The sequence below is a fragment of the Mytilus galloprovincialis genome, chromosome 14 (genome assembly GCF_965363235.1).
Source record: "Mytilus galloprovincialis chromosome 14, xbMytGall1.hap1.1, whole genome shotgun sequence".
Taxonomy (NCBI): domain Eukaryota; kingdom Metazoa; phylum Mollusca; class Bivalvia; order Mytilida; family Mytilidae; genus Mytilus; species Mytilus galloprovincialis.
The window spans coordinates 46,438,796-46,459,544 of record NC_134851.1 but is presented as its reverse complement, the minus strand read 5'-3'; the positions used below and the strand labels follow the sequence as shown (position 1 = coordinate 46,459,544).

Genomic DNA, 20,749 nt, shown 5'->3' with positions numbered 1-20,749 from the left:
TATGAATTGTGACTTGGATGGAGAGTTGTCGCATTGGCACTCATACCACATCTTCCTATATCTATTGACACATTTTTAGACGACAGTCTTTTGTTGAAAACTGGATTGTCTCCACTAGATTTATTTTGTTATTTTAGAGATTTATTTGTTATAACATTGACACCTTTTATCAGTGCAAGGTATAAAAGTGAAAATACTGAATTCCAAGGAAAATTCAAAACAGAAAGTCCCTTATGAAATGGCAAAATCAAAAGAATGGAAAACAACTGTTATATTCCTAACTTGGTACAGGCATTCCCATATTTAGAAAATGGTGGATTAAACCTGGTTTTATAGCTAGCCAAACCTTAATCAAGTTTTTAGAATGCCTAATAATTGATAAAAGACAAAAAGATCTAGAATAATAGGGAAGGAGAAGATAATTAACATGGATGGAAAACAAAGACATAATTCTTAAACAGACATCATCATGGCGAAAACAAAAAAGGACAAACGGAGAAACATCAAGTCACAACACTACAAGTACACAGAAAACACACAAACTCTACAAAATCCCAAGGGTTAACTCTGGTGCCCTGGAAGGATCAGCAGTACCTATAATATTGAACTAGACATTCCTGTCTTGTTTCTTCCTGTTTGAATATGTATATTAGTCATACCTGAAGACAAAATGGTCAAGGTTTCTTATCAGACTCATCTCCATATGCCCACATGCCAGATCATATGAATGCTCTTGTGCCTGAACATTTTACCAAATTGGAAAGTTGAAATGAATTATAAATATATATAGTTTCTTACTCTTAAACTTTCTGATACCTACAGTTTTTGCAAGCTCATAGAATGCTGCAAACTACTGGCCACAATAATCATTATGGTATCTAGTTTAAAAAATGGGTGAGGAGCTTGCTATCCAATGAATATGGTACATCTAGCTTAAAAAGGTTCTTCTAAATGTTACAATGTATCATTTTTAACACCACAGTGTTGATTCTCTCAAGCTTTCTAATTGATAATGGATGGAAAATATCCAAATTTTCAGGTTGCCATTAAAGTTAATGCCCTTCTCAGTATTGACTTTCAAAGGACATCTAAATGTGACTATAAAATGCACAACGTTAACCATTATTAAAAATTTGTCTACTATCTTGAAAACCACTTCATATACAGAAAAATCTGACAGCTACAGAAATATTCAGAAAATTTGTTGAATTCAACATACTGTTCATTTACTAAAAAAAAACTGTCAAATGGCCCATGAGTTTAAAGATGATATTTACCAACTTTCTGTTATCTAGGGAAAATAATAGATCAAGAAATTTTAACTACCAAAAATGATAAGATAGGCTACTAGGTGTACAATTTGTCAACATAGCTGAAATTGTCAGTCGACTCTATTTAAGCTCCCTTGAATTATTTTTTTAACAATATTTGACGTTTTTGCTAATCTTGAAAACCATAAAAGACAATAGAAATAAATAGCAGTACATGATCTAGCTGCGGAACCGTCGCTCATAGGTCCTTATGTTATTTTTTTTACTTTTTGCGGACCATTTATATGGTCCGCAAAAACCATAGCTCATAGGTCCTTATGTTATATGGTCCGCAAAAAGTCAAAAAATAACATAAGGACCTGTGAGCTACGGTTCCGCAGCTATACAAGATCTACAAATGTATTTATATGACAGAAATCATGGGTTGACTACTTGTATGAGTTATTTCACGTAAACATTTGCTTACATTTTTTACAAAAAAATCGAGTAGATGGAAAACAAATCAGTAAGACTAGCTACATACAAATAGGTCACCATAGTGGTAATAGCATTCTACTCCTTTAAGGTCTTTTTGTCATTAAATGATTATTTTTATGCCCCACCTACGATAGTAGAGGGGCATTATGTTTTCTGGTCTGTGCGTCCGTTCGTCCGTCTGTCTGTCTGTCTGTCTGTCTGTTCGTTCATTCGTTCGTCCGTCTGTCCCGCTTCAGGTTAAAGTTTTTGGTCAAGGTAGTTTTTGATGAAGTTGAAGTCCAATCAACTTGAAACTTAGTACACATGTTCCTTATAATATGATCTTTCTAATTTTAAAGCCAAATTAAACTTTTGACCCCAATTTCACGGTCCACTGAACATAGAAAATGAAAGTGCATGTTTCAGGTTAAAGTTTTTGGTCAAGGTAGTTTTGATGAAGTTGAAGTCCAATCAATTTGAAACTTCGTACACATGTTCCCTATGATATTATCTTTCTAATTTTCATGCCTAATTATATTTTTTATCCAATTTCACGGTCCATTGAACATGGAAAATGATAGTGCGAGTGAGGCATTCGTGTACTTTGGACACATTCTTGTTTAATCATTTTTTCAAGGAAACTTTAATAGAATAAGATTAAGAAAATTGATGAGCAGGGCAAGATCGACACAATTGTCAACATTGCCGAAACTGCATATTTCCTCCAGTATGAGTTATTGCCCTAAAGACGATATTTATATATATCATTTTTATGTGTTGGACAAAATTATAGAAAATTAAGTGCAAAATGATCAACAAGACATGTGAAGAAGACCTCTAGATATTAGTTGGTAACAAAGACCAAATAATCTGAATTCAGAAATTACATTTTTTACACATTTTTATTTTGGGAATAACATAGAAAACAAAATATCAGCAATACAAAATGAACAAAATTGTCAAAAATGTCTTGGTGACCGATTAGTCTAAATATTTGATTTATCATGTGTAAATTCGGACTCTGCAAGTTGACTAGGATTGTCACTCAGTTTTCCGGCCTAAGGTCTGTAGTTGTCTCTGGGCACTCCAACCTCCTCCACCAATATAAAACAAATGACGACCACTGTATGACCAATTATGCTGAATGTGGCGTTAAATACCAACAACCTACCAATCGTTTATATGGATTACATTCTTATCCTTAACGATGAAAATTAAAATAAACCCATGTGAGCGACATACTAGGCTCTAAGACTTCACCGTGACAGGCACTTGTCTCAGAATGTTTCTCTATATAGGAATTCTTTTCTTCTGAGACAAGTGCCTGTGGCTGTTCAGCATGTTTATAGCCTATTGTTATATTTTCATTCTTCCTCTTTTAATCCATCTATATATCATACACTTTCACTGGCCGTGATTTAAATCAAACATTTGATAAATTTACACTTGACAAAATTTACATAAAACAAAAAATTAAGTTCAAACAAATTAAAAAGACATTACATAAAATCAAGGTTACTGCTCAATAAGTTAAGGCTGACTAGGCATCGGCTTGATAAAATAGCTTTTCTGCTGAGTCATAGGAAAAAACATAAGAATAAAAAGGGTACTTCAATGAGAAAGAAACCCAACAAACACCCAATGGTCAGTAAAGGTTTGACAATCTCCTCCAGTCGTGCAAAGCTGCTTATGCCGACTATATGATCATGACACTTTGAAAACATTTTTTTTTAAGAGAACGGGGTGTCCAATTTTTGCAATTATAAAAATTCAGAAATATGCATGTATTTAAACAATTCTGTTTGGCTACAGACCACCTGCAATCATCTAGAACCAGAAATTTAATATAAATGTATGTTATTTTCCCACGTACATTCAATATCTGTGTTTAACGAAGTCGCAGAGTATATATGAGGGTCTGGATTGGACAATCTAATTAAAATATAGAACTACGTATTAGAACGAAATCCGAGTTCTATATTTTAAATAGATTTTGGATTGGGATATCTTCAATCCGGTTTTCTTTATTTTTTAGGCCATATTTCTCTTTTTTTCATAAATTTTGCCCATCATTCTCAATTCTATATAATCAGGCACCCTATTTTTCTCATTTCTTTTTTGGGGGGAATTTTTGTATTCTCTCTATTCTTTATTTTTTTAGACCTTAATTCCTTCTGCACTTTAATTTTTGCCTAGCTACTATTTTCTATTTTTTAAACCCTATACAGACAGTAATGTATATACGTGATATACCAACACTAGCAAAGCTCCTGATAAATACATTCACGATAGAAATAGTTTGCGGTCCATTGGAGCATTATGCGAGAGAAGGTTATACAATATTCATAAACTGGTTGTCCATACTTGGTGTACTGTTGAACAGTGATGTTTATTGACTGAAGTAACCAGGTAAATTTCTTCAACATTTTGTAAATCAATTCTCTTGGTTTTACTGTTTTCAAATTGTGCTGTCTTACACTGTATACTGCTCTTTTAATGAGGGGGCGGGGTCGGAGGGGTCCTGATTCCGAAATTCCGAGGTCCGGAATTTAAAGAAATTTCAATCCCGACATCCCAAGCTTAAAAACACCCGATCCCAGAGCCCGATAAATATCCAACCCCCTCTTTAATGGAATAACAATAGTAACTGTGCATTATGTGGGTCCGAATCGGTTTACCTATAGACTGAGATTTATGGACCAATTCTTAAAATTCTACGTCATTTGGTCCCTTGTGGAGAGTTGTCTCGTTGATAATCATACCACATCTTCTTATTTTTATACAGATCTAAATAAAAATAAAAAAAATGATTAAAATATATAGAGAAAAATGTGTGTATTAGGGAAAAGGGGGGGGGGGAGCGGAGGGTGACACAAAATAAAAAAAATGATGGGGTGCTAAAATATATATATATATATATAAAAGGACAATAATAGATCAACATATTAAGGGTATAGAGAAAAATAGGCGTAATTATTAGAGAATACAGAAATGAAGGACCCCCGTCTACACCCTCAGTAAGGTGGACGTATAAGGAGACTCAGCGCATTGTATATATGTGTGTATTACCTTTAAAATCATTTTGTTATATTTATGAATATTTATGAATATAAAACTGCTGGTGCATTAGCCGTATCAAATAAAGTGAAATATGTGATCATTGATGCAGTTAGTTTAATCGATTTTAACTTATTAGGGAAAGCTAGGTGAGTTAATAGTATTTTAGTCAAAAATAGTGTTGTGATGAATTGTGAAAAAATATTTTACAGCTAATTTCTCAATGCATGTAGTTGAAGACTTAGGTTAGCGTACTTGCTATTTTGTATATTGTACAATTATATTGGGAAAATGTCCAATTGAATTTAGATATGATATATACAGGTTTAACTATGTCATATATATTGTTTGGAGATGTCAATCTTAATTACAAAGCTTGAATAGAAAATTATAGAAACAAAGCAAGCACGCCAACCAAAGTTTTACTCTACAATCATTAGGAAATTAGCTGTAATGTCTATAAAATCCACAGTACGTTATCTATGTAATGGTAATACAATTACACAACATATAATATAACACTTCAGTACTTGAGTAATAATGCTCTTTTATACAGACCAATTTTACTGAACTAGTACACATTTTTGGTTAGGGGCCATCTGAAGCCCGCCTCCGGTGGCGGTATTTTCTCGCTGTGTTGAAACCCACTAGTTGTTTTCGGTTATTTTCTTGCTCTTTGATCGGATTGTTGTATCATTAACACGTTACACATATCCATTTCCATTCTCATTTTAAAAATAAAATAAAGGAGGATGTGTCAAGAAGGAGGTCTTTTGCATCTTTGATTCTTTATACTTCAAGTTGAACACATATTAACCACAATTTCCAGCACAAAACAAAAAATATAGCCGCTATGCTCGCCAAGAATGTTGAATGTGGCTTTAACACCATATAACCAAGAAAATAATCATAATCTGAGTTTAAATTATCTTAAATGTTACGGATAAAATAGCTCTTTTATAGACCTGTTCTGGTTTCCATTTTACTTTGGAGCATCAGGTAAACAGATAAAGCAGAAAGCATAAAGGGCATAGTTAAGCTGGTCCGTTAGAAGCATAGTATACCATTGCTAGTGTTTTTATGAGAACGTATTAGTGGTGTTATTTTAAGTCATAAATTGTTCTTTGTGTGTTGATGTCTGCCCATGAGTTTTTTTGAGTGAAATTTTCTCTGGCCTTTTTTGTTTAAAATTTTCCTACCTACTTTAATAGATATATAATTGTTGCATTTGAATATTTATCTAAATATTCCTTAATACATACCAGGAGATCCGGATAGCGTTTACAGAATAGAGAATAATATGCAACTATATGAAAAATTGAAAAATAGTTTGAACTAGATATATTTCTTCTTTGTTTTCTTCTGTTTTGTTAATTGGAAGGGGGTAAAGCTTTCACCAATATGTTACACGATGCTTCATTTCTAATCTACCAGCACAAGCCAGAAACCTATGATCTATTATTGTCGTTGGTCGCTTTCTGTAATAATGGTTTTTGTTCATTATTGTAGTATTAATCAGACTGCTGAGTGCATGAAACGATTTCATATTTCATCACATACCGAGCACCTTTATAGCTTAATATACACTTTGAGTTTTTGGTCATTGATGGAAGTCGATCTGTGAGCTGTAATTTGTCACATAATCGTCCTTTGGTCTATATTGATACAACTTTGTCTCTGAAAACTATTCCGCATCTCTTTATTTGTATTCTAGCGATTGCACTCCACACATCCTGAAGTATGTTAGAAATTGAACTCACAATATAAAACAGAAGATGTGGTTTGATTGCCAATGAGACAACTATCCACAAAAGACCAAAATGACACAGACGTCACCGTACGGCCTTCAACAATGAGCAAAGCCCATACCACATAGTCAGCTATAAAAGGCCCCGAAAAGACAGTGTAAAACAATTCAAACGAGAAAACTAACGGCCTTATTCATGTAAAATGGATTTTTCGTGTGCCTTAATTCAAAACAAAGTCTTCATTTATCAAGCGTTTTTCAATTGAAAATGCATTTACCATAAACATTATAGAAGAATATAGAAATGCCCGATTTATTGTTTTGCGATACTAGTATTACAACAAACTGTTGTTTATCTTTTTTATAGGTAATGTACGAGATGAAATTAATGATAAACCTTATACATGTTTTAAGATAATAAACAGAAATAGCATTTTGTTTTTAGAATATTTCATTGACCTTATTTTTTCCCTGTATCTCCATTGTAACCAGTATCCGATAAGTATTTTCCCTCCAACTTATTTTACAGGGATAACAAATATAAAGTTTCAGCCTAAGCATGGGAAAAGGCGGTAAATTGGATGAAGACAAGACAACGTATACATGGGACGAAATCTCAAGACATGACAAGAAAGACGATCGATGGCTTGTAATTCAGGGGGATGTCTATAACATCACTGATTGGTCCAAAAGACATCCCGGTGGCAGTCGTGTTATAGGCCACTATGCTGGACAAGATGCCACGGTTAGTAGTAAGCTCTTCATATACTGATCCGCTACTAATACCGAAAATTTCAGATGTTTCAGTTAGGACCAACAATCCACACGCTTCCTGAGAAAAAAATAGTCAACAAAACATATAGCATCTAGTAGCTCGCTATATGTGATGTTATGATCATTGTTGAAGGTCACACGGTTTCAACTTTTGCGTCATCAAGGAAACATGGCACACACCTTACACGCGTACAAACACATCAGATCAGTCTTTCTCGTACTCCTAAAAAAGATCAAAATTTAAATACACTTGATTCTCTAAGATTTTTAGTATATAATACGCATACAGCCAATTTTCTTTAAACACGTATGTAGATCCTTAATTCTTCCCGTGTTCTCATAGTGTCGCACACTAAAGACTTAATGCGCGACATACCTGTATATGAAAATGGGGCCTTAAAAAAATAAAATTACATTTGTAATTGGATTTCTCTAAGAATTATTAGTATATATGATACGCAAACAACCAACTTTCTTTCATTAACACATGTACATTAAAGTAGTTTAACTTTAAATAAAACAAAAACATATATATCTAAATTCTAGGACGCATTCCGAGCATTCCACAATGACATAGACCATGTCAAGAAATATCTAAAGCCATTAAAACTGGGTGGCGTTGAACAAAATAAAGACAGAACCATCGAAGAAGATTTTAGGAATTTACGTTCAACAGCTGAACAAATGGTAAAGTATAACATTGGAAAATAAAATGCCTACCTACTTTCCTGATTTCTAAAGGAAAAATCCTAACTGAGTACTTTCTGTTTTGCCTTAGACTGAACAAATTACCAAAGATCTGCTATTAAAGTTCTGAATTAAAAGGAGAGTCTAATTTGACCATTGCATTATAAATCCGAAAAAAACATCATATTTATTTTTTTTATCAGGGCAATGGCATTATGTCTTTTTTGTGTGAGTGTAGTACGTGAATCTTTTTTGATAACTTACAGTCACCGTGGACACAGCTGCTATTGGAATATTTTTGAAAGATGTCATGAACTGGAAGCTGCCGTTTTGTAAATGTTTATTGTTTATTGTTTTAGTTTATTGTTTGTTGTTTATTGTTTTATTGCATCTAATTGTAAAAAAAATGTGCATATTTATAAGAGGAAAAAATACGTAACAAAATGTATTCTATTTTAATTTACAGGGATTGTTCAAGACAAGTTATGTGTATTTTGCTGTATATTTGATACATATAATTGTTATAGAAGTGTTATCCTATCTTACTCTGTACTATTTTGGTACTGGTTGGGTTCCACTACTGACTTCCATACTTCTGTACGGAATAGTGCAGGTAAGTTTGTATAAGGAATGACTGTAATATTTTTTTCTGTCTTTAAAAAAATAACACCAAACATGCACGTGGTGCACGCTGAAAAAAACATGAAGCGACTTATTTAAAATTGTGCATCCCGTTTTTGAGGTTATTTCGAATAGACAGAAAAAAATATTACTACCATTCCTTATAATTCAATTCTTAATTCCATTTTTAAGGAGTAAATCATGAAAAAAACCCGTTTATGACACCAAGATAACATGACAAAAGTATGCCTATAAGCTGACAAACAAAAGAACTTTCAGCAACCATGTAGAAGATGTTTAACACCCAACATTAAACCACAAGAGCATAGCAGGTATTTTTTAAGTGCAAAATATACACATGTCTGACTTAAAAGTGTGTTCGCATAAACAAATCAGCAAATGAATTTGCAGCCATCGAACCACGGTAGCACGAAAAACAATGTCAAGTTAACTTCACCTATTATTCACGAATTAGACTTATCACCGGGTTGTTACTTATATGAACAACACGACGGGTGCAACATGTGAAGCAGGATCAGCAAAACCCATCCGGATCACCTGCGATCATTCCAAGGTTTTAGTGAGGCTCGTTTTGCTCAATCTTTGATTTTGTATATGTTGTGTTTTATGCACTTTGTTTGTCTGTTTGTCATTTCTTTATTAGTCATGACAGTGAGTCAGTTTTTTTCGACTTATGGATTTGAATGTTCCTTTGGTATCCTTAGCCTCTCTTTCACAATGCATCGGATAAAAAAGAAAAAAAAAAAGACAAACAGACAAACCGACAAACAATAGTACACAAAAAACAATATAGAAAATTAAGACTGAGGAACTCGAATTCCACCTAAAACTTGGTGTGATGTGAGATCCTTCGGAAGGGTAAATAGATCCTGCATCTCATGTAGCACCCGTCGTGCTTCTCATGTTAGAACAAACCCTGAATTAGGTCTTATTTATCAGGTCACATTCGAGAGTCAATTTCCGTATTTATTGATAATTTTGATGCTCAATCTAGGTTTTTCTGTTTACATTTTTTTTTGTCTTTTCGATTTTTTTCTGTATCGTAAAACATTCTTAAAGCAATAATTTGTATTGCCCTTTGGTGTCTTTTCTTACATTTTTTAAAAGCTCTCAAAATTAGTATCGTCCAAAGTAAAAGTTAACAAGGAGTAACGGCAGTTTTGTCGGAAATAGCATGTATTTTTGAGAACTCCGCCTCATTCAGTGAGTGATTGCTTGTTCTGAGAATATTCGATGCAATTATACTCAATGAAAACATTAATGCTGTTATATCATAATTTTTCAGGCTCAAAGTGGATTCCTAGCACATGACTTTGGTCATTTATCTGTATTTCACAACACAGCTTTAGACCACTTCTTTGAGTATTTTTTACTCGCCTATATGAAGGTATGATTTGTACATTTTACATACAAACACACACACACTACGATCTCAAACCTAAACGATTGATAACTTGATCTTTAGTGAAGGCATGATTAATTATAATAACTATTGATTGGCTATGCAATAGTGCTAACAGTTTCAACTAAGATTAATTTGGGTAATATTCATAGCACCCATTTATATCGATGTGTAAAGTAAAATCACAAAAATACTGAACTCCGAGGAAAATCCAAAATGGAAAGTTCCTAATCAAATGGTAAAACCAAAAGCTAAATATCACATTTAACTTAATATTCATAGAAATCATCAGTTGGATTAGATCACATACCAGTAGCTTTAAAATTCTGAAAATTCTTCTTCTTTTTATTTATTAAATGTTAGAACTACTTTTTCATACAGGGAGTTTCACCACTATGGTGGAATCACATGCACTTTCAGCACCATGCTAAACCGAATGTGGTAAGTTTACTTCTGATAAAACCGACGCATTATTTTACCTGCATCCTGGTATTCATGATGAGTTTAGTTAGATCCACTGGTTCGATGCCACTGCTGATGGAGTTTTATTTCCCCGAGGATATCACCAGCCCAGTAGCCAGCACGTCTGTGTTGACCTGAATTATCATTGATATGTCATAATTATAAATTAACTGTTTATAAAAATTTGAATTTTTGAAATACTAAGACTTTTCTACATCAGGAATAGATAACTGTAGCTTTATCTGGCAAACAAATAGGAATTTTTGGTCCACAATGCTGTTGATGCTCGTACTTTTTTACCTTTTTAACATTTTTTTAAACGAGCGTCACTGGTGAGTCTTTTGTAGACGAAATATAGACTCTAATTTAAAATTTCAATCCTGATATCTACGATGAGTTTATCTAAAAGTCCTGAAAGATAAACTTGAAATTTTCGAAATACTTAGGATTTTCTACTCCAGGAGTATTTACATAACTATATTTGGAAAGCCTTTCGGAATTTCTGTTTCTCAGTTGTCTTCAACTTCGAACTTTATTTGGACTTTTAACTTTTTTAATCCTATTAATTTATGAGTCTTTAGTAGACGAAAGACGCGCCATGGGTACAACATTTTAATCCTGGTATCTGTGATAAGTTTATGTACGTGAAATTGAAATGTTTTCGTTGATTTGCAGATGGGAAAAGACCCGGATGTTAGACTAGACACGTTTATGGTTGTAGGAGATGTCATGCCAGTTGAAGTAAGTGTGTTTATCATATTTCCTACACTCACTTAACAAAGTAAAGGGTAACCATTTGTTATGTGCAAAAGCAAAACACTTAATAATATAATTTGTTAGCGTGATGTCATGGAGCTTGTTGATTGGCAGAGTTAAGATGTCCTTTTGTCATTTATGTTGTTGGCTTGCTGTGTCATTGACGGGCACTTCACATCTCTCATTGATATTAAGACCGTTGACACTTCCTTTGGACTGTTTTTCCGGGATTTTGTAGAATTTGGTCAAATCTACAAGAAATTTTCAATAACGCCACCACGCACGAAAATACGTATAAGGGTACTAGTATCTAAATTTGCCATGATTACATTCAAAGTGGAGTAAAGTAGCGTCTTTAGCATGCACCTGCGATAAAATTAACAACAACAAAAAACTAGTAGAAACGAAGGCATAATTGCAAAAGATACCAATAGAATCATATTCAAAACAGTGTGGTCCTGGCCATTGATTGACGACCTAAATTATCCCATTGACTGGGACAGATTAGGTGAACGTTTGTCTGTAACGACCATTGCTCACTTCTTGCTTATTATAGATTTTAAACTGTGGGGTCACCAAAGGTTCTTAACGCCTTTAATAATAAAATAATTCGAAAAATTATTCAGGAATAACCGTTATGTTTTGATTTATATTATTGATATAAATCAACACATCGTATTATTCCGGATTCGTTTTTCTAATTTTTTTATTTAGGTGTTGAGAACCTTTGGTGACCCCACAGATTCTGTGTCTTTAACAAGTACATAGTGAGCAGTGATTGTTACCGACAAACGTTCACCTAATCTGTCCCTTTCAATGGGATAATTTAGGTCGTCAATCAATGGCCAGGACCACACTGTTTTGAATATGATTCTATTTTATAAATCTACGATATATCTCAAATTTGTAGCCGAGTATTACAAGTACATACAAATTGCATATTTTAAAATATTCTGTTTACCCTTCCGGAGCACACGAAATCACCAGGGTTTTGGTTGGGTTCGTGCTACTCCGTTATTTTTCTATGCAGTGTTTTGTAAGATATAGTTTGTCTCGTCATATTTATTTGGTTTTTTTTTCGTATTATTGGTTCCTCTTCAACTTTTGTTTGTCTTTTTGGTACCTCCCGCTTACATTTATATGGGTCTTTAATGTAGCTCAACGAAAAACTATACGACCACATGTAAATTATCATAAATCTTTGAAAAGATAATAATCCAATATAAATCAACAAAATGTCAACGCTTGATTTGCCTGCTGATTTATGCTGTATAGTGACCACTAGACGATCAACTTCGTTTCAGTTGTGTTTTGGTATTTTGGTGATTGGCAGCAAATCAAGAAATCACTATCTATACTAAATATTTTGTCATACTTTGATAATCTATGTTTAATTTTAGGTTGCTAAATCTAAAGCAAAATCCATCCCATTTGATTTACAACACAAATATTTCCCAGTTCGTAAGTATAAGCATAATATATTTTAATTTTGACATACCATTTATTCTGATTGACTGAATGTTTTTTGTCTATCAGCTCATAGACAAAATTTTGTCATGTGACCGTGACAGCATCAACGTTTTACCACAAGAACAAATAAAACAATCGAAGAACCATTAGTGGATGTGTAAATAATATATTTATGTCGCCTGTGGTGGAAGGGGATGTCGCTTTCTTTGACAATTAAACCTTGATTGACCTCATAGTGAGACTTGTTGACGGCATTTTGTACGTTTCGTACTCACTCAACATATTTTTCTATTTGAAATCCTTTTCCCATCGATTTTATTCCAATCGACCTTCTTTGCAGGACTTGTTCTTATCCTGACAATGCATGAAACATTTGCTATTCAATATTGCAGTTGCAATAACCAATTAATAAATCAATCAAGGAATAAATTGATCAACCAACCAATCATTCAATAAATCAAAGCAATTTACTTGATCAACATCGAAGTTGGATGTAAGCTCCCTGTTTATATTAGTATATTTCGTAATATCACCATTTACAGTTGGTCCGCCATTACTGTTTATATAAGTATATTTTGTAATATTACCATTTACAGTTGGTCCGCCATTACTGTTTCCGGTATACTTCCATTTCACAATTTATAGGCATGTTTTTACCAGGAAACTTTGGTTGGTAAGTATGACTGAGATATAGATCAAGTGATCCAAACATACATACAACATCGTAGATAATGGCAACAAAGTTTTTAATGCTTACTAATACGAAATTTGAAAACATCATGTAAGAACATTGCGACTCAGGCATATCTGGCGCTAGTTAAACCAAAAACTTGGAATTCATGTATAGTAATGTATGGGACCCTCACATAGTTGAATAAACTTCTTAAATCGAGATGGTCCATGCAACGGCTAGCTGCCAGATATGTCTATAACACGGACTATCACTCGAGCAGTCCTACAGGCACGATCAATTCATTTAACTGGCCAATATTACAAAAAAAAAAGACTACACACAAGATAAGTAATGTTCAACAAAATAGTCATTACAATCGTAACAATCCCATCTGCTATTCCCATACCATCCGACAGTAAAACTGGCAAAAATCATAATTTCATTTTCAGACAAATTTCAACCAAATATTGACTGTAGTTGTTTATACCCTTGGTATATCATTTTCTCATTGGCATTCATCATAACAATAACATCAGAAGTCCTACAGAGTTGGTCATATTTATTTTTAAATTCAAACTAATTTCATCATATTATTCTTGGTGATGATACGATATCTGATAAAACTACAAGTAATCGGACTGGACTATTATTCTAAAATATTATAACAGCGTATTTCTTTTATTTATTATTGTTTGAAGGCACCTTGTTTAAATTTTAGATATAGCGCTGCCTGACAAAGACATAAATATAGCTCATTATTGAATAAAACATATTCGAAAATAATTATGTAAAAAAACATTATGTCCAATATAACAGAAAACATCATGGCCAAACGAATATGACGAAAAAAAACCAACAAAAACATTTCACAGAAAACTAAAGATTGAGCAACACTTATCCAAGCAAAACGGATGTGAAATCAGTTGTTGTCGAAAGCATAGCATGTCCTGCACCTCATGCGACACCCTTCATGTTCACAATGCAAGTAAAATCCGATATAAGTCTCATTCCTTAATGATACAATCGACTAAAAGAGGAAGATCTCAGAAATTATACGCAAGGACAGAAACTTTTTTTTAAGTTAAAAGAAATAACCACATGACTAATATTTTTTTTTTTATCTTTTGAAGGATCTTGCTGTTATGCTTTTCTTCAACTTGAAATTTTTGTTAATTTTTGTACCTCTGCTAGGATGGGGTTGGACACTTTTCTATTACGAAGCATTTAGGTAAGACATTATTTTTAACATTTACTAATGTTAGATACATTGTGTTTTTATCATTCGGATCACATATGGTAGATAATTCACCAACAGCATCTCGAGCATAACAAGGAAATTATTGAACCAATGCATACATAAATAATTAACCATGTCTTTTATGTACTTATTTTACATCAATTACGACGGAGGTTGTGGATCATTTTCTGGATAATTCAATTGTCGGCCATTTTCTCTATTCTTTATATTTTAGCATCTCATGCTTTTTGTTGTTATACTTTTCTCTAGTATCTATTCTATAAACCCCTATCCACACCCTTTTAATGTAATCGACAAAATATTTCATAGTGTGAGTGTTGATAAAAAAAAACTTAGGCTGCTAATTAACTTTCGAGTTTTGTTTCCGACGTTTACCGATCTTAACCTTGATAAGCAATTAACCAATTCAATTGTCCACTCGTTCCCATGGGAATACAAAACGTTTTAAAACGACTTGGTGTATTAATTTTTGCAGCATCGGTTAAGACTATCTTCCTTTCAAATTATTTACCATTTCTTTCATTAGGGGGTTGTTCCCCTTCGCGGTAGCTCTGTGTGATTGCCAAATATCTAACGAGGTGTTTCACGGTTAAGGTCAATGTATACGGAAAGCAATACGGTAAAGTGTAGCGTGATGAATTTGATTAAATAATGAGTTTCGTTCAAACAACAGTCTATGTACACATGTTTTAAAGTAAAACATACATGTGGCATTTGAAGTATACAAAACATGTTTATGTGTGTTTAAAGGATTATATGAATAATCTTGTTTGTTTATATAAAAAAAGAGAAATAACAAAAATACAGAACTCCAAGGAAAATTCAAAACGGAAAGACCATTACCAATTGGCAAAATCAAATGCACAAACACATCAAACGAATGGAAACCAATTGTCATATTCCTGACTTTGTAACATCATTTCCTTATGTAGAAAAGGGTTGGATTACACCTGGTTTTATAGCTAGCTAAACCTCTCACTTTTATGACAGTCGAATAAAATTCCATTATAGTGACAACTATGTGTAAACAAAGCAAACAGACATAATAGGTACAAATATCAATGATATCGGTACGGCAGTCAACATTGTTTTATAATCTTAATCGCTATAAAAAAAAAACAAATATGTCAACAAAGAAAAGCATAAAGATAATGGACAAAGCACATTAGCAAAAACAAAACACAAGAATATAAAAAAACATAGCACAATGACACTCGATGCTCTTTTTTATTTATTAGACATATGAGATAAGGTGAACTTCATTTTTTTGTTTTTTTTCAAATGCAGGGTAGTGGATTCCATGTGGTTTACTTGGGTAACTCAGTCGAATCATATACCAATGAATATTGAACATGACGATAAGAAACCATGGCTGAAGCTACATTTGTTTGCCACTTGTGACGTTGAAAAATCTTTCTTCAATGACTGGTTTACTGGTCACCTAAACTTCCAGATAGAGCATCAGTAAGTATCTAAGTCGAATCATATACCAACATTATGATATGAAACAATGGGTGAAGCTACATTTGTTTGTTGAAAAAAATTCTTCAATGACAAATTACTGGTCACCTAAACTTTCAAATAGAGTACCAGCAAGTTACAACAGAAAAGATATGTTTATACATTGATACGACAGAAACGAAAATAATACAAAGTTTATAATACATACTTAATGATGATGACAGGTCATTGGCTCTCTTTTTTTAGTTTTCTATAACTGTTAAGTTACAAATATTGCTTTGTTTAAAAAGTAGAATAACAAAGATTTAAAAGAGGGACGAAAGATACCAAAGGGACAGTCAAACTCATAAATCTAAAACAAACTGACAACGCCATGGCTAAAAATGAAAAAGACAAACAAACAACAGCACACACGACATAACATAGAAAACTAAAGAATAAACAACACGAACCCCACTTGTTAACCTGATTTTATAGCCAGCTAAATCTCTCCATTGTATAACAATCGCACACAATTCAATTAAATGGACAACAATGTGTGAACTTTAACAAAGAGACACAATAGATAAAAAAAGTCAAAAATAGGGGTACATCAGTCAACATGCCAATACGGAAAACAAGTTGGAACAAAGACAAAGCACATAAGCAACAAATGAAATACAGGAATACAAGAAATGCCCTCAACACAACAACACATTACGAAGAGTAAAGATGTCTGCCTAGCATTGAAGACTTTGTACCATTCTTTGAAGTCATTTCAAGGTTTTTTGTACTCTTGTAAACGTAAAGCCCACATCTATTGTAAAGCATACCAAACATATCTAACTAAAAATAACTACGGTAAAATGTAAATGTACCATAAATGATATAATTTTAAAAACTAATCTGTAAGGACAAGGTTAAAAATCATTCCTATAATTTTCTAAAAACGATACTGTAAATGAATAAAGAATATTTGTTAAATTGGTATTTCTATGACGACAATTTGTCTTACAGTTTTTTAAATTTTACTGTACAATTCTCTGACAAAAATTTGTTTTCGGTTTGTTTAAAAGTTTGCTGTCAATTATCTGACAACAATTTGTTTTTCGGTTTATTTAAAATTTTACTGTACAGTTCTCTGACAACAATTTGTCTTTCAGTTTGTTTCCTACTATGCCAAGACACAACCTCTACAAGATACAGCCTCTTGTTAAATCATTATGTAACAAGCATGGTATACCATTCGAGGTTAAATCTCTTCAAAGGTCATTTGCTGATATATTGAAGTAAGTGATAGATATATGCACCGCATTAGTTCGGGTGTATCAACAATATCATTTTATTTAGTGTCACTAACTTCCAATGATGAAAGTTTAACGATTTGATTCAATAAATAATATCAGTATAGACATTCAACATTTGTCCTAGTAACTTACGTGATACAGACTACCTCGCTCGTATATAACGTCTTGACAAATAAGAAAGCCCAAACAAGTCCAAAAAAGTGACTTTGCTTTTCCGAAACGCAATCGGTCACTTAAATGTTTATGATTTGTATTGCTGTTATATACATTGAAGGTACTTTGGATATCATCATGGAATTTTTAGCACGATATGACCATCTCAATGTACATCAAATTTCAAAACAATTAGATATGAGGTTTTGATTTGATTTTTGTAACACACTAAAACGCCTGTTAAATAACTCGACATTAATAACTAAGGAAAGAAGACGATTTTTATAATTACTCTGAGGAAGTTGGCGTATCGCTATATCCAATAATGAATAACCAAATACCTTTAAAATAGACAAAAGTGTCTATAAAAATTTCATCGAAGGTCAACTTTGAATGTTACAGACTTGATTGATAATAGGCTTGCCAGTTTGTGGATGTGTTCTGAAACATTCAGAAGTAATATTGCAATTAGTTTTATGTAATAATATGACTTCCTATTAAACATAACTCACTGTTGCTGTTAAACATGGTCTGTATTTAACATTTAAATAATAATTATTGTTTGTCTGCATTGACTTACCGTACTTTATATTTGCAGGAGCCTAAAGCATTCAGGGGAGATATGGAGCGCTGCATACAACGCCCACCATTTATCATAGTGAGAAACAATAGACACGCCAATTAGATCTAGTGTTTGTAGACATTTGATATCTGATTGTAAATCAGAACCATTGTGCACTCCTGGCTTACAATCTACGGTTTTAAACAAATGAAATGAAACTATTAAATTAAAAACAGTTAAAGATAAATATCTTATCACACTCAATGCAGTGGTAGAATCTATAAATCTCTGTCTATATTTATTTATTAAAAATCTGCAATTCGAATGATATTATGAATTACATATTTTATAAATCATGTTACTCGTCTACAACTTTTTTTTTATAAACAAACAAATGCTCTTAACTTATCTAGTGTTATAATGTACAGAACATATACATGTGCAAACGGGTCTTATCGATTCAATTATCTTCAGCGTGGCGTTTGTAGTTAATTCTTTAATGAATATTTAGTAATGTATATGTACCAGTGGTGATAGTGAAACAGGTATTAAACAATTTCTAAAGATAGCAATCGCTATTTTTTCACGAAGAATTACTAGTGATGACGTTACAATCAGCCAGTCGAAAATATTAAGGAAGCAACCAACAGTTTGTTGACTGTAATCTGTTCCAAGGATGACAATGAATATGTTCCAGTAGTCGTAACTAAAGCTTCTTTTCTGGCCTCTTTTCCTCTAATGTTACCAACCGACTTATATGTATATAATCTGGTATATACTTACAGGATCAACCCGACAGATATCACATGTTGGACAGGTTCTGCGTATGTACCCTTCTGTATCACCTGGGATCAACCCCGGTGTAGGTGGAGTTGTTGTTGCCCAGCTGTTAATTTTCTATGTTGTGTTTTGTATACTGCTGTTTGTCTTTTGATCGTTTGTCAGTTTGTTTTCGATTGATAAGTATCAATGTCCCTTTTGTATCTTTCACATCTCTTTTTGCATTTAAAGTTTTAAGCGACTGAACAATATACTTCACAGAAGTATAAATGAATTACATTTGTATATTTTACCGGACAGTGAATTCTATTCATAATATGCATTGCCTATTATATTTTCTGTTAGTGGATGCAAACAAAGTTCTTGACCATTCTGCAACCAAACAGCATAGTAATGTTTTGTTCCTGTTGTCTTTACGGTTTCGTGTCCTTAGTTTTTCTTATAAAATAGTCAATAACGGAATAATGTCATCAAATAGTGGAATCTGCTCAACATGTTTGGAGCTTTGGTATCAACTTTTGTATGTTTTCAATTCGTTTGTTTCTGCCTCACATCACACAAATAAAATGGGTATAATTTGCGCAGCATATTGATCATTCTAATTGATTTTGTAGCGATACATTTGCTATACAATAATGGAGTTCATGTCTTTTTTTACTATGTAATGTTGGTATACTGTTGTTTGTATGGAATTGGATTTTGACTACGACAACTTGAACGTTTTCATGGCATTGTCAGTTTGTTTTCGACTTATGAACTTGAATAAGCCTTTGTTATCTTTCCCTTCTCTGTATTTATACTGTATGTTTCTCTGTAATAAAATTAACGGTACCAATTTTCTTGCACCAGATGCCCATTTCGACAATACATGTCTCTACAGTGATGCTCGTGGCCAAAATATTTGAAATCCAAAGCTTATATAAAAGATGAAGAGCTATAATCCAAAAGGTCCAAAAAGTATAGCCAAATCCGTGAAAGGAATCAGAGCTTAAATTTGTATTTACTTTTTAGAGAATAAAGATTCTTCTCTCTATCAATCTATCTATCTATCGTAATTTGATTTAAATATCTTTTTGTTTTCTTTTCTATTATCAATGACATTTTACTACAGTAGGACAATATATGAAAAAAATTTAAAACTTCAGAATAACTATCGACAACAAAAAACATACCATATTTAAGGCCTCGATAACAAAATAGAATAATTCAAACCAGAAAATATTAATAAAATAAAAACAATTATGCTAGACAGCGCTAAACAGCTACCACTGCTTTACAGTCCCTTGACTATTTGTTTACAGAATAACATTAACGGTACCAATAATTCTGCACCTGTGTGAAACTGAAACATGTAAATCTATATACAGGATACTAATTTATTGTTAATTGTAATTGTGTGCCGACTCTTACTACTATTTATCTAATTAACAATATGTATTACAAGAACACAAGATTCATAAAAATAATTCAAATGAAAATAAACTGATACAGAGATCAGTTTCACTCAGTTGTGCTTAATATATTGCTTGATGGATGGTGTTTACCGCTGCATTCAACCTTTTTTTTCCTGTTCAAAATGACATCTTCTGAATTTCATATACTGTGGTTTCATTTATTTTCATGGGTACACATTTTCGTGCATTGAGACAGAAAATAAAACACATATTTTTGAGAATATTTGATTCTGGGGTTTTGCAAAAGTCTATGTACAAGCCTATATATAATTATATAGATAATTTTTGCTTTTTTCGACATTCAAATTTGTGTTAAACCTTTAACAACGAAACCCACAGTATATATACAATAAGAAGATGCGTTATGATTGCCAATGAGATAACTCTCCATATGAGAC

At 32.7% G+C, this 20,749-nt stretch overlaps 1 protein-coding gene across 1 annotated transcript; it reads left to right on the top strand.

Moving 5' to 3' along the window:
* The first annotated feature begins 7,064 nt into the window (after window positions 1–7,064).
* On the top strand, window positions 7,065–18,442 carry LOC143057984 (fatty acid desaturase 2-like). Its single transcript, XM_076231439.1, has 12 exons — window positions 7,065–7,276; window positions 7,852–7,992; window positions 8,459–8,605; window positions 9,920–10,021; window positions 10,418–10,477; window positions 11,174–11,239; window positions 12,655–12,715; window positions 13,321–13,397; window positions 14,528–14,625; window positions 15,943–16,119; window positions 17,259–17,384; window positions 18,154–18,442. The coding sequence occupies exons 1-12, from the start codon at window positions 7,091–7,093 to the stop codon at window positions 18,212–18,214; spliced, it is 1,302 nt and encodes a 433-aa protein (XP_076087554.1). The 5' UTR covers window positions 7,065–7,090; the 3' UTR covers window positions 18,215–18,442.
* Window positions 18,443–20,749: the final 2,307 nt, after the last annotated feature.

Excerpts from the sequence above, each read along its gene's own strand:
- LOC143057984 (XM_076231439.1), top strand. The coding sequence starts at position 7,091 with ATGGGAAAAGGCGGTAAATTGGATGAAGACAAGACAACGTATACATGG. Across the intron at positions 7,277-7,851 it reads ATGCTGGACAAGATGCCACG|GACGCATTCCGAGCATTCCA; the intron begins GTTAGTAGTAAG and ends TCTAAATTCTAG. Across the intron at positions 12,716-13,320 it reads ACACAAATATTTCCCAGTTC|TTGGTCCGCCATTACTGTTT; the intron begins GTAAGTATAAGC and ends TACCATTTACAG.